The 14,607-nt window shown below is 34.7% G+C and overlaps 1 protein-coding gene across 1 annotated transcript in view; it reads right to left on the reverse strand.

Moving 5' to 3' along the window:
• The window catches only part of LONP2 (lon peptidase 2, peroxisomal), a 100,415-nt gene that overhangs the window by 82,797 nt on the left and 3,011 nt on the right, over positions 1–14,607 (reverse strand). Inside the window, exons 2-5 of the mRNA XM_063110765.1 lie at positions 10,150–10,384; positions 4,959–5,090; positions 4,001–4,123; positions 338–501 (exon numbers count right to left, since the gene is read on the reverse strand). Coding sequence (XP_062966835.1) covers positions 338–501; positions 4,001–4,123; positions 4,959–5,090; positions 10,150–10,384 — 654 coding nt within the window. The remainder of the gene's footprint in view (positions 1–337; positions 502–4,000; positions 4,124–4,958; positions 5,091–10,149; positions 10,385–14,607) is intronic.

Here is a 14,607-nt window from a genome sequence, read left to right on the forward strand (position 1 = left end):
GATCAAAGGTATAAGCTGAGAATTAGAAAAGCCATGAAAGATAAGAGGTGGCAATGGAAATGTACGATGTAGTTAGAGCACAGCCTTATAACACCAAGGTCACAGGTTTAGATCCCCATACTGACCAGCTGCCAAAAAAAAAAAAAAGGAAATATAAAATGAATAGGGTGGTCCATGAGTATATTAAGCATAAGAGAAGCAGAAAGATCAGCGGATATAAAACAAATGACTTAACTTTTGCTTTGTGATCCAAAAGTAGCAGAATCAAATTTCCATGAGCAACAATTTTTAATAAGCAAAATGAAAACACTTATGAATAAATGCTTCTAGAATTTACCTTTTTATCTCTTTGACACAGACTTTATGGGCCTGCTCTGGCATGCTGGATGTTCGTATTTTTTTCTCTAGCATGACAATGTCATCATTATCTTCCTCCTCATCCTCATCTTCTAAAGTACCTGGGATGTGTGTAATCCTCTTAATAGGGCGTATTGCTATTACCTAAAGTAGAAAGTAGAGGTGCAAAACCATAAGTCAAAATAAATTGGAAATGAAGTACCTAGCTACTCATAAGGTTATGACTGGTACCAAATAAACATTTTATTGCTACAATCTACATCTTTAGGAACTAAAGTTCAGAATAATGAAGAGGCAGATGCACATATGGAGGAAGCAGAATTTAAAAAGTAGCTCAACTTAAGGGGGACACGATTCTTTGGCATATGCTTATAATAACACTTGCATGAGAAAAAAAAATTCATGAAACTGGCTACTACAAGTAATTAAAACATCTAGGAATTATCTTTCTTTGAGCTACTACTACAGCCACTATTTTCTTGATATACATTATTACTTACTGATTTTCTTGATTTACATTACTATTTACCATTTGGCAATTGAGTAAATTCCATTTTTCTTCCTACATTACAAAATTTCTTTCTAGCATCTTCAACTTTTCCACCACTGGCTTTATCCTCTCTGTCTTCAACACATAAAAAAGTCTTCCTCCTTTCAAAATATTTTATCTTACCAAGAGTCCCTTCCAGTTAACTATCACATTATTTACTTTCCCTTTTTAAGTTCGGCTTCTCCAACGACTGCCTATAACGACCACTACACCTTCCAAAGCAATCACTTCAGTGAGCCTTTGGCTTCTGTCCCCATAATGCTGAAATTGTTCTTTCAAACCTAACAACCATCTTCTGTGCCAAGTCATGTGGCCTTTATTTGTTCTCTTTCTCCATGACCGCTCCACCATATTTTAAAACTATGTGCTCTTTAAAATTCTCAACTAATTAATATCATGAATGAACTTCAACCACTACCAGAACATGATGATATATTGGTATTTAACTTAAACACCTCCAGAATAAATTTTTTTTAACCTGTAAAAATAACTATTCAAGACATTCAAATATAAAAAGTTTAAAACATAAAGCAGTAAATAAAAATGTAACTTTATGAAAGGGAATTTAAATATACACTTTTATTCTTATACGTCATTAGTAGATATAATTAATAAAATATTTTAAAGTAAAAAAACCTGAAAATAAATTTTTTAAGTGAGATTAAAAAAAGCACGTCAATGATTTCACTGGTAAGACAAAAGCATTCTTTTATGCGTTTTTTTCCCATGACTGCTAAAATAGCACTTTTCAACTTAGTCAGGAGGTAACAAGGAGACAGTTTAGGCTAACTCCAAATATTATCCTCTGATTTCTACATTTTCAAACGACCATCTCTTGTTTGATCATCTTCTAGAGTACTTCTGAACAACTTTCTTTTTAAGTGATGGTAACCTTTACTGATAATAAGCTGCAGTTTTCTGTGACTCCAAATGCATTGTACATGGGCTTGTCTTTCTGCACAAAATGAAAAACTGAGTTACTGATCTAATCTCAGGCCAGAAATAATTCAGATTTCTGGGTTTTTTTTTAAATTCAATTTATCAATTGATTGATTATGAATGAATATTCGTGGAGTACAAAGCTGTCACAACTTGTGCCCAAGATGTGATGGCCAGATCCATACTGGCAGCATGCCCATTACCACAAATTGCGATTATATCCCGTGTCCCACACCCAATTAATTGAACATATTTATGGGATAAAGTGTAATGTATCAATACACGCATACAATGCATCATAAATTAGGGTAATTGCTTTATCTATCACCTCAGATATTATCATTTCTCCGCGGTGAGAACATTCAAAATTCTCTCTTCTTGCTATTTTGAAATGCACAATGTATTACTATTAGCTACAGTCGCCCTACTGTGTAACGGAGCCTCCTGCCTAACTGTGACTTTGCACCTGCTCCAAACTCTCCCCATTCTCCCCCAGTCCCCTCCCCAACCTCTGGTAACCACTATTCTATTCTCTACTTCTATGAGATCATCTGGTATTTCTCTTTCTGTGCCTGGCTAATTTCACTTAACATAATTATCTCCAGTTCCGTCCTGGTTGCTGCAAATGATAGGATTTTTTTTTTTTTAAATGGCTGAATGGTATTCTATTGTGTAAATATACCACATTTTCCTTATCCATCCATGTCTTGATGAATACTTTGGTGGATTCCATGTTTTGGCTATGTTTAAATATGGGGATATCCAAAGGAAAAAAATAAGTAACAAAAATTAGCAAATAACTATGATGAGTGTCTCTGAATATAAGTTTTGTTTACTACACGTAGTATTAAGAACATAATACAAAATTACTTCCTAAAGGGACTGTATACTGTGCTGTCCAGTAGTGGGACTGCTGGATCACAAGGGTGTTCTACTTTTAATCTTTTGAGAAACCTCCAAACTGTTTTGCATAGTGGCTTATACATTGCTGGTGGGAATGTAAATTAGTACTGCCACTCTGGTATTGGTTTTGAACAGCACGGTGTCCTGCAACATTAAACACCAGCATGGTGATCACTACTCCTCCCTCCTTCCTCACTCTGCTCAGCCTATTTTACTGCCCTTTCTCTAGTCCCACCAGAAGGAGTCCTTCACTTCCGCTCTTCTTTCACTACACTGTGCTCTCTTTGATGAACAAACTTGTTCTGTGCTGATGACCACCAAATCTCTACCATTATTCTCAAACTCTGACTTAAGTCAGAGTTCTGGATCTCCAACAGCCTTTAGACAACTGCCATTTCCACATCTTGTCCACATCAAATCTACCTTCCTAATCTTAACTCTGCCCAGATATAAAAACAATAAACTCAACAGCTCAATACAGACTTCAAACAGACCCCATCATATACATATCTGTAACGTGTGATAATGGAGAAGGGAAGGATTACTTAATAAGTGGTGTTGAGTCAAACATAAAGCTGTTTGAGGAAAAATAAAACTGTTGTCTTCACCTCATTGACTGGGCAAAATAAATAATATATGGGTTAAAGAGTTAAGCTCTTTTTAAAAAATCAACTAAAGAAAAACTAAAATGAAAGTGGGTATTTATTGAACCACTAGAGGATAGAAGACAGGAAAAGACTAAGAATTTTACTACACGAAAATTAAAACTTTTATAGGTTAAAAATAAAAATGTCAGTCAAATTACAGCACAACATACAGTCTCTTTAGGAAACAATTTTGTATTACATTCTTAATACTACATATAGCAAAAAAATGTTATATTCAAAGACACTCATCATAGTTATTTGCTATTTTTTTAAATATGAAAAACACTGGAAACAGCACACAATATTTAACCAAAAGGGGAATGGTACAGTAAATTATCCCTTTAGAAAATGATTACCAAAACAAAAAAATGAGAAAATGCTTACGTGCTAAAAAAAAAAATAAGTTAATTAAAAAGAAAAAAAAAAAAAAAAATCCAGGCATGGAAAGGAACAAGAGAGAAACACACCAAAATTTTATCAGTAACTTGAGTGGTAAGAGACAAAGAACTTTTTTATTCTTTCTTTATTCACCTCAATTTTCTTCATAAAAAAACTGAATCTCACAGCACATAAAACCTGAAAAAATGGATTAAAATATGTTTACCCGCTTATCATCATCTTGCTTGGGTTTTCTGGTTTTTTGAAGCAATTTCAGGCCTTCAATTTGTCTAACAAGCAGGGGTATAGTCATCTTGAACCGCTCTTCCAGGCTCACAGCATCTAAAATCTAAGGAAATGTGAGTCAATTAATAGAATTTCTCTGAAACACATGCTCCAAAACAGGCAATCAGAGCCATGACAAACTGTTCAGCAAAAAAACCCCAAACAATAAAATGAAAACAATTCCTATCAGTAGTCACAGCTACACTATGGCTGACACAACCAAATTAAGTATCTTAATCAGCAGGATTGTTTGAGATGAATATGAGAATACTAAAAAAGACATAAACAAAGGGATCTTGGTTTTTCATTTAAAAATGAAGCTGTGTGTTCCAAGATCCAGAACCAAACACACAGTTGACATCTATAAAAATAAATGTGTAAGAAAACTTATAGTTTTATAGTTTGGAGATTAAGTCATGAAAATCTAAGATTCTACAGTTGGATCATTTTTCAAGTGTCTTTAAAACTCATTTAATTTTAAAGGAATAAAAACTGAAAATCATACACAATGCATCATAGGTGTGATTTATATAAGAAACACCGTGAAGGATTCTAACATAGCAGGCCCATACACAAGGGAAATAATATAACTCCACATGTTTAAAAATGGTGAGACAAAGTATGTTTACATATTTAACTTAAATTAAATATTTACCCTTTTTATGATACTCTGCTTTAACTTTTTCTATAAGTTGGCCAACTATTAATACTGATTGTGCAAATAAAAGAGCTACTTGTGTAAGCAAAAACATAAAATACTCACTTTTGAAAGTCAATTTAAATGTAAAAGCATTTTAATTACTTCTTTGAGTCTCCAGTATCTCTTTCTTGAAGATACTCACTATCTACTCTAAATAAAAAGGGATAAGGCAACCGCATTCAAGAAGAGAACACTGTACCTGGAGCTTCTCTTTGTTGCTTGTTCGGATAATCGAGGTCAGAATGTCTGGTAAAGCTTCCCTTGGAAGACTATCTAAAAGACGTCTCAGTTTAGCAACTGCGGGTACAGACATATCCAACATTTCAACCAACTAGAGAAAAAAAAAACCTTTAAATAAAATCTGGCATTATCTGTAAATTTAAAAAATCATATTTGCACGTAGGTTTAATGTTTGGGACTCAGTCTTTATTTCTGAAAGATCACTGATTAAAATAGTCGAGCCATTTTACAGGCTTTGGAGGAAAAGAGAAGTACTTTCAAAACATCAATCACAATGAAAAGCAAAAGTGGTAAATACTAACATTTATAAAAGGCTCTGCAAATTTTGCTATGATTTTATTTGTAATTTTATACTAAAAAAATTTTTAATTTATAGAAAGTTTCCAAGAATAGTACAATGAATTCCTTTATATCCTTCTCGATTCACCAATTCTTAACATTTTGCCACATTTGCTTTCTCTCACTCTACATACACACACAATTATTATTGCTGAATATCTGAGAGTGAGTGGCATACATTATGACCCTCGTTCTTAAGAACAAGGATATTCTCTTACATAATCACAATATAATTATCAGATTCTGCAAATTTAACACAGTTGATGCTATTATGATAACCCATCAGGAACTGAAATACTGATTTTTAGTATAACATTTGGACTAACTAAAATCTGAGAACTGCCTGCATGTGATTTTTAGAAAAACAACTTCCAGGGTACATCCTGGAATTAAGAGAGATTAAGCCTAAGGTAAGCTTTCAGTAACTGTGATAGTTATTAGGGCTATTCACAAACATGCCCCTTTTCTCCTGGGCTCATGGCAGGACTGCTCTTTCTCACCTCCTTTGAATATAGATATGGCTATGAGTCTTATGACCCAAGAAATAAGAGGGGAAGTAACAGTTCCTTCTGGGAAAAAGCATTAGAAGTCATTGAAAGATTTGCCACATTTCCTTCTCCTGCCTCAGTGATAAGGGAAGCATGTCTTGAGATGAATTGCTAATCTACCTGGGTCCCTAAGTGACTCTAATAGGCAGATCACCACATTCATGAGTTTTACACATGAAGCATGAGCAACAGATGTTATGTTATGTGACCGAGATTTTGGAGCAGTTAACACAGAGAAACTTAGCTTATACTAATTCACAAATGATGCGCCAAATCCCATTTAGTTAATTCTAAGATTTCATATGCCAGTAATAATCAAATCTCTCTAAAAACATTGTAATTCAGGAACCTACCCATTGCTGGCTTAGAATCAAGGGAATTAAAGTATATTATGAAGCTGTTCAGGTGGGAAAAGTAAATAATAAAATTTGAAGACCCTTGCTCCTAGGAATTCATCCTGAGAAAATGAAACAGTTCAAACTCATTTTCCTAACACTTATTGAATACAAACTATTTGCCAGACACAATATACTGCTCAATACAGGATGGCTAAAGCAGGGATAAATTCAAGTTTGGTAGGGAAAACAGATCATAAAATAAATTTCAATACAATATGATAAACATTATAAATGACATGTATAAAGGACTGTGAAGGCACAGAGAAAGGAGCACTAACAGCTTACAGGAGTTGGAAACCACATGAAAATTCAGAGAAGGAAGAGCACTTCCAGCAGAGATCAGAAGGCCAAAATCAAAGAGACATGAAATAACAAGATGTGAAGTCTTTGACACAGTTGAGGCAAGATACACAGGCCTAAGAAAAGTTGCAAAGAACGTTAATGTTATACAAGAAATCTGGACTTCATCCTGTAGCCATTAAAGTCTTTTATTCAAGGGGAAGGCACCCCCAACCTTTTTTTTTTTTTAGAAAGGCTTAGTGAACAGGATAGCTTAAAAATAGAAGAAAGTAGAAAGAGATAGGAGGCTACCAAAGACATCTACTGATGAGGGCTGTAGAAGTAGATGTAGAAGGGAATAAAAGAGAAGAATTAATTGGAAACAATCTTAATGTCTAGGGCTGTCTTGTTAGCTCAGTGGTTAGAGTGTGGCATTATAACACCAAGGCCAAGGGTTTGGATCCCAGTACCAGCCAGTTGCCAAAAAAAAAAAAAAAAAAAAAAGAAAGAAAATCTTAATGTCTAAAAAGAGAAATGATAAAATTATGATATTCTGGAGGGAAAGAGGGGGTTTGGGGAGGGACAAGTCAGGTAAAGGGCTTAAAGAAAAATGATTTATAATAATGAATATGCTAATAATAAAAAATAAATAAATATTTGCAGAACGTTTAAAAAAATTATGAATTTTTTCATAATTCCAACTCGATGAAATTTTTTAAAATACTTAATTAAAAGTACTTAATATGAAAATTAGACATGGGCATGAAAACAAAATATCAAATTGAATATGGACCAAGACCAGAAGACAAGCAAAAATTAAATTAGATATATGATGGTAGTAAAATTTATGGTGATTTCGCTCTAAAAATTACTTTAATGTCATTACAAAATCTTTACATGTTTAAAAAGTTTCTGTTGATTCAAAATGGGAAGAAGAAAAGGCAAAGTGAAAGAAGCCATGAAGCTGTGTCCAGCAGAAATACAAAGACATAGGGAGCATTACCCAGGAAAGGGAAAAGAAATTCTATGTCTCCCTCTATCTCCTTCATTCCTAAATAGTATATGTACTTATTCCAGTTTTCAAACTACAGTTTCTTTCTTCAGAGTAAATGCTTTCAGTCCCCATAGAAATTCCAAGTTTTCCATTTTTCTATTATTGTTCACCCCACTACAAATGTGTCACTTCAAACGATATACCAGGTTCAAATACCATAGGCTGTGAACACTTGCTCTACACACTTTTCAGTGATCAGAGATGTTCATAATCAAGACCTTTACATACCTCCTGATACTCACTGACCCAATTATATCAATGGAAAAGTAGAAGACTACATTTTATAATATAATCTTATAATATATTTCATTAAGGTTTGAAATGAAATGGGGAGGGTACGGGAGCTTTCTGTTCCATCTAGAGTTAACCAAAAACCTCAAACCTAGAATTAAGGAGTCAAATATTTAATGTATGCCTAAAGTGTGCTTCCCTCCCAGCATTCTAGCTAATCCAAGTTTTAACCACTCTTGAAATCAGTCCATCATGGGCTTCATTTTCCATAGTTATCACTTCTCACAGTGTGACCCTGACTTCTGAAGGAATACAACTTATATAATTTTGGCGCGGTCCACGCCATGGCAGGATTCTAAAGGAATCAGCATGGGCTGCTCTCTCCGAGTTGGCAACGCTGCCGGAGGGAGAGCTATCAGCAAGGCCACAGCTACGAGCACTTGCTGCAACCAGAAGGGCTGCCTGCCTTGGCTTCGTGGTACTGCTTTTGCTTTCTCTTTCGATGTTTTGGTTAGCATGGCAGTTCTCTGAATTCCCAAAAGATTTTAAGAATAACACAGATGTTTTTGTGGTCATTGAATTAAATACTCCGACAGAGGATCCGAGTAAATTGGATAATTCTTAATTGTTCCTTTATGACAAATTGACCACACCAACATATGCTTCAAAAGCACCGCTCACGACTAAATATGAGCTGCAGCCTAAATAGGCGAAGTTATTTCAAAAAGGAAATTTCCATCCTCTCCCCACCATCTGGGTAACAAAATGGGGAAAGGAAAAATTTGGTATCCCCCTAGGGGACGTCCAAAATATGATGTAAGTTGGCAAACATCATTTACTGGAGATTATATTAATGGCAAGAGAATGGTTGGTATTAATGGGAAATTATATGATTGGGATAAATTAAGTATATGGGATAAAACCTTAGAATTCCCTTTACTTGGTGGTATCCAGTTTTAAATAAATCATTAAGAATTAGATATTGGGATAAAAATACATGCTGTAAAATTATTAAACCTGCAAAATTAGACCTAAGAGGTAAATGTAACTGGTTTTGTGAGGGATGGTGCTGTGCACAATGACACTTTGACATTTAGATCAAGATTACAGGGCCACAGCCAATGCATAACCTTAAAATGTGCATGATAATGCTGCTCAAATATCCACTGTTCTTTTTACATTTGGCTCCCACCCTGTTAACAGGGTGGATATTAACCACAGCTTGCTAACAGAAAAAACGTCACAAAATAACTTCAAGATAATCAAGGGATGGTTTGAATCTGATAACCTGATTCCAGGAAAAAGAAGCAGGAGCTGATCACCTAAGACGTGCTGACCTCTAAAAAAGTTTCATCCCTGCTTTATGGATTATTGACTTGCCGATACAACAAAAATAGTACCCAAAACCCCCCTGCAGAGAAAAATCTAAATAAAAGGCATTGTCTCATGCTCTACTGGGCTCCAGCTGCAACACGCTGACAGCCCACAGAGAGAGAACGTGCATATTGATGCACTGAGGTCTCCGTCTGTGTTTGTTATTTTCGCCGACCCTCTCCCTCCCTTTTCAGGTACCCACCCCTCGCTGAAGCTGGACTTCGGCATAATTTGGTGCCTAGACATTTTAGTGGCAAACAGCTTCAGTGCAGTATTTTAGTTTTTAACATTATTTAGATTTAATAGCTATCTGGTTTGGAGACACTGGAAGTTAAAAGGAAAGCTCTAGAAACACTCTTTAGAAAAACTTTAGAAAAGGTTTGCTAATATGTCCTGGAATGCTTTAGGTACAACCCCAGACAAAAGCATGTTGGAATTAATATAGGAATGGTCCCTTACTTACGACGGTTTGAACTACAATTTTTTGACTTTGCGATGGCGCTTTCAGCTGTGTATGTTAAGGGTGAGGATCCATACAACCATCCTGTTTTTCACTTTCAGTAAATTATTCAACAAATTGCATGAGATACCCACACTTTGTTATAAAATAGGTTTTGTGTTAGATGCTTTTTGCCCGACTGTAGGCTAATGTAAGTTTAAGGTAGGCTAGGCTAAAAACTATGATGTTTGGTAGGTTAGCTGTATTAAATGCATTTTCAACTTCTGGTAATTTTACCTTACAATGGGTTTATCGGGATGTAACCCCATCATCAAGTTCATCAAGGAGCAGCTGCATTACAAAATATTACAAAATTATTTAAATATATGCCACCCTAAAACTTCACCGCACGACAGATTCATCATATCTTAGGGAAGCAAAAGAACCAAAGAAAAAAAGGTTTTAAGGAAAAAATAAAAGTAACTCACTTGTACTGCATACTTATAAAACTGTTCTGATAGTTCTCCTAGCTCCTCCCTTGTTTTGCAGGTGTTGGGAAATTCCTCAAGCCGGTCCAACTGTTCCACTTCAGCAACGGGATATGGCTTCTCTTTTAAGACCTGCACAATCTGGAAACGGCACAGGCCTGTAATCAACAAAGTATAGTGGGGCTTGGGCCAGTTACTGCCTACAACCTGAACCACCAGTGCAGCTGTCCCAATCCTGAAAAACACAAAACATCGGAATTACAAACAATCAGTAAGGCAGAACAGAAACTCACTTCAAAAAGTGTCAGCTTTTCCAAGAAATTCATTAAAAACAAAGAACATCTAAAGTGTAAGTGAGTTACTTCTCCATTTAATTTGGCACCCAGTATGTGTTCTGTTAAGTTACTACCATCAGCCATGTGACAAAGCAGGCCATCTCACTATAATTAGCACCTATTCTAAAAATTGTGTAGAAGTTCCTAAATATTTGGATTATTTAAGCATAAAAACATAAGAATAAAAGTAGCTGACAATTATATAGCTTAATTTTGCCAACTAGGAATAAGGCAATCTTATACCAAAATAAATATTAACATTTTAAATAGATGTAAATATAAACAGCATAAACCAATTTAAGAAATCTCTGTTCCAATACCAGTTTTGCTAATAATCTCAAGCCAGTTTTCTTACGTAATCTATAAAACTTCTACATGTCCACCTTATCACAAACTGCCATCACAATCTGGGAATCAACATATATGCCTTTGATACTAAATTTCTAAATGCAGGGGCTAAATATTACAGATCACACACTGTCACGGACTGAGGAGAGCTAATGTCCTCCATCTCAAGAAAATATAGACCTACTTCTAAGGGGTAATCACCTCGCCTAATAGTAGTTGAAAAAGTTTTATTTAAGTCTCAGCTCCTTATCTGAACATACAATTCTAATATAAACTTAATTTCAGATTAACTGTCAGATACAAACTTTATTCACAGAAAGGAAGTCTCATCCAAACTAAGCCAAAGTTATACAAAATACAAAGATCAACATTCAGAAAATGCTTCCAGAGCCCAAAATTTAAAAATTTTCTACAGAAAATTCAGAAAAGAAACATAATAAAGTGACCACAGCCTTCAATACCCTGGGAAAATGGTAATACTAGAATACTATACCTGCCCATCTCAAACATATGAATCACATACAAATATAGGATGTGAATATTTCAGTGAATTTGCCTATATTTATATACAGTGAATTCTTGATTACTTCCTCATAAATTATTCACTCTGTGGATTACATGTAACCTTTGGCATCCTTCTGCCACTCAGCTTATTTTGAACTATATCCATCCTTCCTTACTACCTTTTCAGTCATATCATTTGTACAGGGAACAAAAACTGATTTAAACAATAACTTAAGCTAAATAATTAGGAAGATAATTTGGTGATGAGAGAAAACATCACATACTTTAAAAACCTGAAATGATTTCACAATTATTGATCACTTTGATTTATTTGTGTTATGGCTTCTTTTCTTCAATCACTAATCAATAGTAGGTTATTGATCCCGTTTCCTGAAAACCAACCAGATTTCCTGAGAAAAACAGCAATATCTAAAATGATTGCAGATCACCACAGATTATAATTCATTGCAGATAATATTCACCAATGTTTACACAATGCTGGAAGAGTTCACAGTTCTGTTTGCATACAGAAACATCCAGACAAGAAACCGGATCCCTGGCCTAAGGGGTTTACAAAGTAGAAACCAAGGAGAAACCAGAGATGAGACAAATCCAAACCTCTAGATTAGGAGATAAATTTAATTATTTGGGCTACATCACTGATTAAAAAGTGATATTAAAAGTGGGTCATCTTACAAAGCAAACAAAATACTTTTGCTAACTGTGAAAAGATGTTCAAAACTGAAAAGATTAAGTTGGATTTACACTATGCCTCTTCTAATGAGAAAAATATATAAAGGTTTTAAATGTGTTAACTGGCTCTTACTTGAAATCACTTATAGTTAACTAGAATGTACCTCTTTTAAAGAAAACTAGATCTGTGAAATAATAGATGGCTAGAAACTGAGTACCTGGTGAAAGACATTTTGGATGAAACACACTGTGAAAAAGGACCATGTTTAATTTTAGTAGACAAGTTCTATTGCACGTTGGGCTCTAGGTTTTTATATATAAAAATAGGTAAGTAAACAAAACATTCAATTAATCTAATACTTTTCCTTCCATGATACAGAACAGGCTTCATATCAAGTTAGTCATCTTTCTAAATACTCTAGCTCTTCTATTATAATATGCATTATTACATATGACCAAAAAGCAATGTTTTGACTTTGTACAGACCCAAAGTTATACATCCAAATGAGTGTGTCTTTCCCTTTAGGTAGTAGCTCTGTAAGTTTACACCTTAATTACTGTGATATTGTTACAGCTCAAAGAATTTTTGAAACTCCCAACTGGAATCTATCTTCAGAGTTTGTAAAGTATTATTTTAATCCAAACAAGGTCTGATTACAATGGGTATGATTCATGTAATTTGTAAATTGCCTTATATAAGAGTTTCAAAAGTGTTTGAGGACCATCAACTATAGTTGATAGATGTTCTAAGTGGGAATACCTAAAAGCAGCACTACAGGAAAAGAGCAGTTTTCCAAAATGAGGATGAGGATATTATGTAAATATCAAAACTGGTCTATATGCCAAGCACTTCCCCCAACCTTTTTTTTTTTTTTTTTTACTTTAAAGGCCTCCATTTTCTTGGAATCCTCAATCTTCTAAGTCCTTTCTGCAATGCTGCTACTTCAGTTCTGCCCATTTTGGAAGAATATGGAGCTTGCCCTCTCCTCTCCTAAGCCCCTTCTGTGAAATCTACGTTTAAAACTACTCATTTGGGGACTAATAATACCACTAGCATATAGGTTTAGAATGTCTGTAAGTTACAAAAGGCTTTCCTAAGTATTACTTCATTATATATCCCCTTCCTCCCCTATGAAGAAGGTGGTAATATCTCCTTATTACAAATGAGTAACTGAGGTTCAAAAAGGTACAAGTTACTTATCCATGGTTACAAGTATATTTAATAGCAATAGTGTTTGTAAGTTAGATTTTATGACAAAATTTTACTCTTTCCCACCAAAATGAATAATATGAATTTGTATCTAAAAGAAGTATAAAAATAAATACTTATTAACATAGCTTCTAAATAGCTGAGATAATGGAAAGCCCAGCTATTATTTAATATACAATAAACTCTTTAACAACACAGGTTTGAACTGCGCAGGTCCACTTATATGTGGATTTTTTTAAATAAATGTATCGGAAAATTTTGCATTCATGACATACCTAACTAAACAGTTAATTAGCCTAGCTAACAGTAGTCTATTAGTTAAGTACTTTAACTACATAACTACTACTTAAGTAAGGAAACGTCTCCCACCCCAACCCCAGGTCTGGGTGGTGGGTACAGTGCTGAGTCGGGGTTGTGACACCAGGGAAAGCACTCAATGAAGTCAAAAGTTATACATGGATTCCGGTCAAACCTATAATGTTTACATCTTAGTGACAATGAAGACATGTACTTCTACCAAAGCTCTGGAAACAAAAGAAAATTTACACATATCTGAGAAAGAGCCACTGAAACATCTTTTTGGTTTTGTCTTGTGCCATACTACTTATCTTCTTGAATACTTGATGATTTTTGGCAAAATTTATCATTACTGACAATGATTTAGAAACAAGGAGTCTATTGGGAGAGCACTAAGCTCTACAACAGAAAAGGCTCCTGTTGCTAAGGATTTTTGATTCTCATCCTTTCTTAAAACTCCATTTCTGAATTTAAGAAATGCCACTTGTAGATAGACCCTCCTTAAGAGGAATAAATGAAGATTTAGGAAAATCTAAGTAGAGCTATCTATCTATCACATACTTGCAATATAAAAGATTAAATTTTAAAATTTTACTATTATCAGGTAATATTTCTTGAATGCCTAAGAATGCTAATAGATACAAATAGTAGTAATACATGGACAAAGAATCAATCCAAATTATGAAGCTCTGCGTATATAAAGCATTACTACTTTGTTAGACAAATGCCAACGAACCTGATTTGGGGTCTCACAGATGAAGAAGAAAGCCAACCAAGAACGAAGAAGTGGGAAACCAGCAATGCGAGGAAATGAAGCCATGCAGTTAGGAGAATGTGAGGTTGGCACAAGGAAATGCATGAAAGGATGTTGTACAGGGAGTGCTAAATTATTACCCATTTTCTCTAAGAAAACAATGGGTCACTCAGGAGCCACTAAAAATACAGTTCAGTTAAGCAGAGCAATGAAGGATGTCTTGACATGGTATGGAGCCAAATTCTACACTGCAGGGATCATACAAAGCTCTTCCTTTAAAAAGGATCCTGTCAGGCCATATGCCTGCACACCAACAG

This window comes from Cynocephalus volans, chromosome 10 (genome assembly GCF_027409185.1).
Source record: "Cynocephalus volans isolate mCynVol1 chromosome 10, mCynVol1.pri, whole genome shotgun sequence".
NCBI classification, from domain to species: domain Eukaryota; kingdom Metazoa; phylum Chordata; class Mammalia; order Dermoptera; family Cynocephalidae; genus Cynocephalus; species Cynocephalus volans.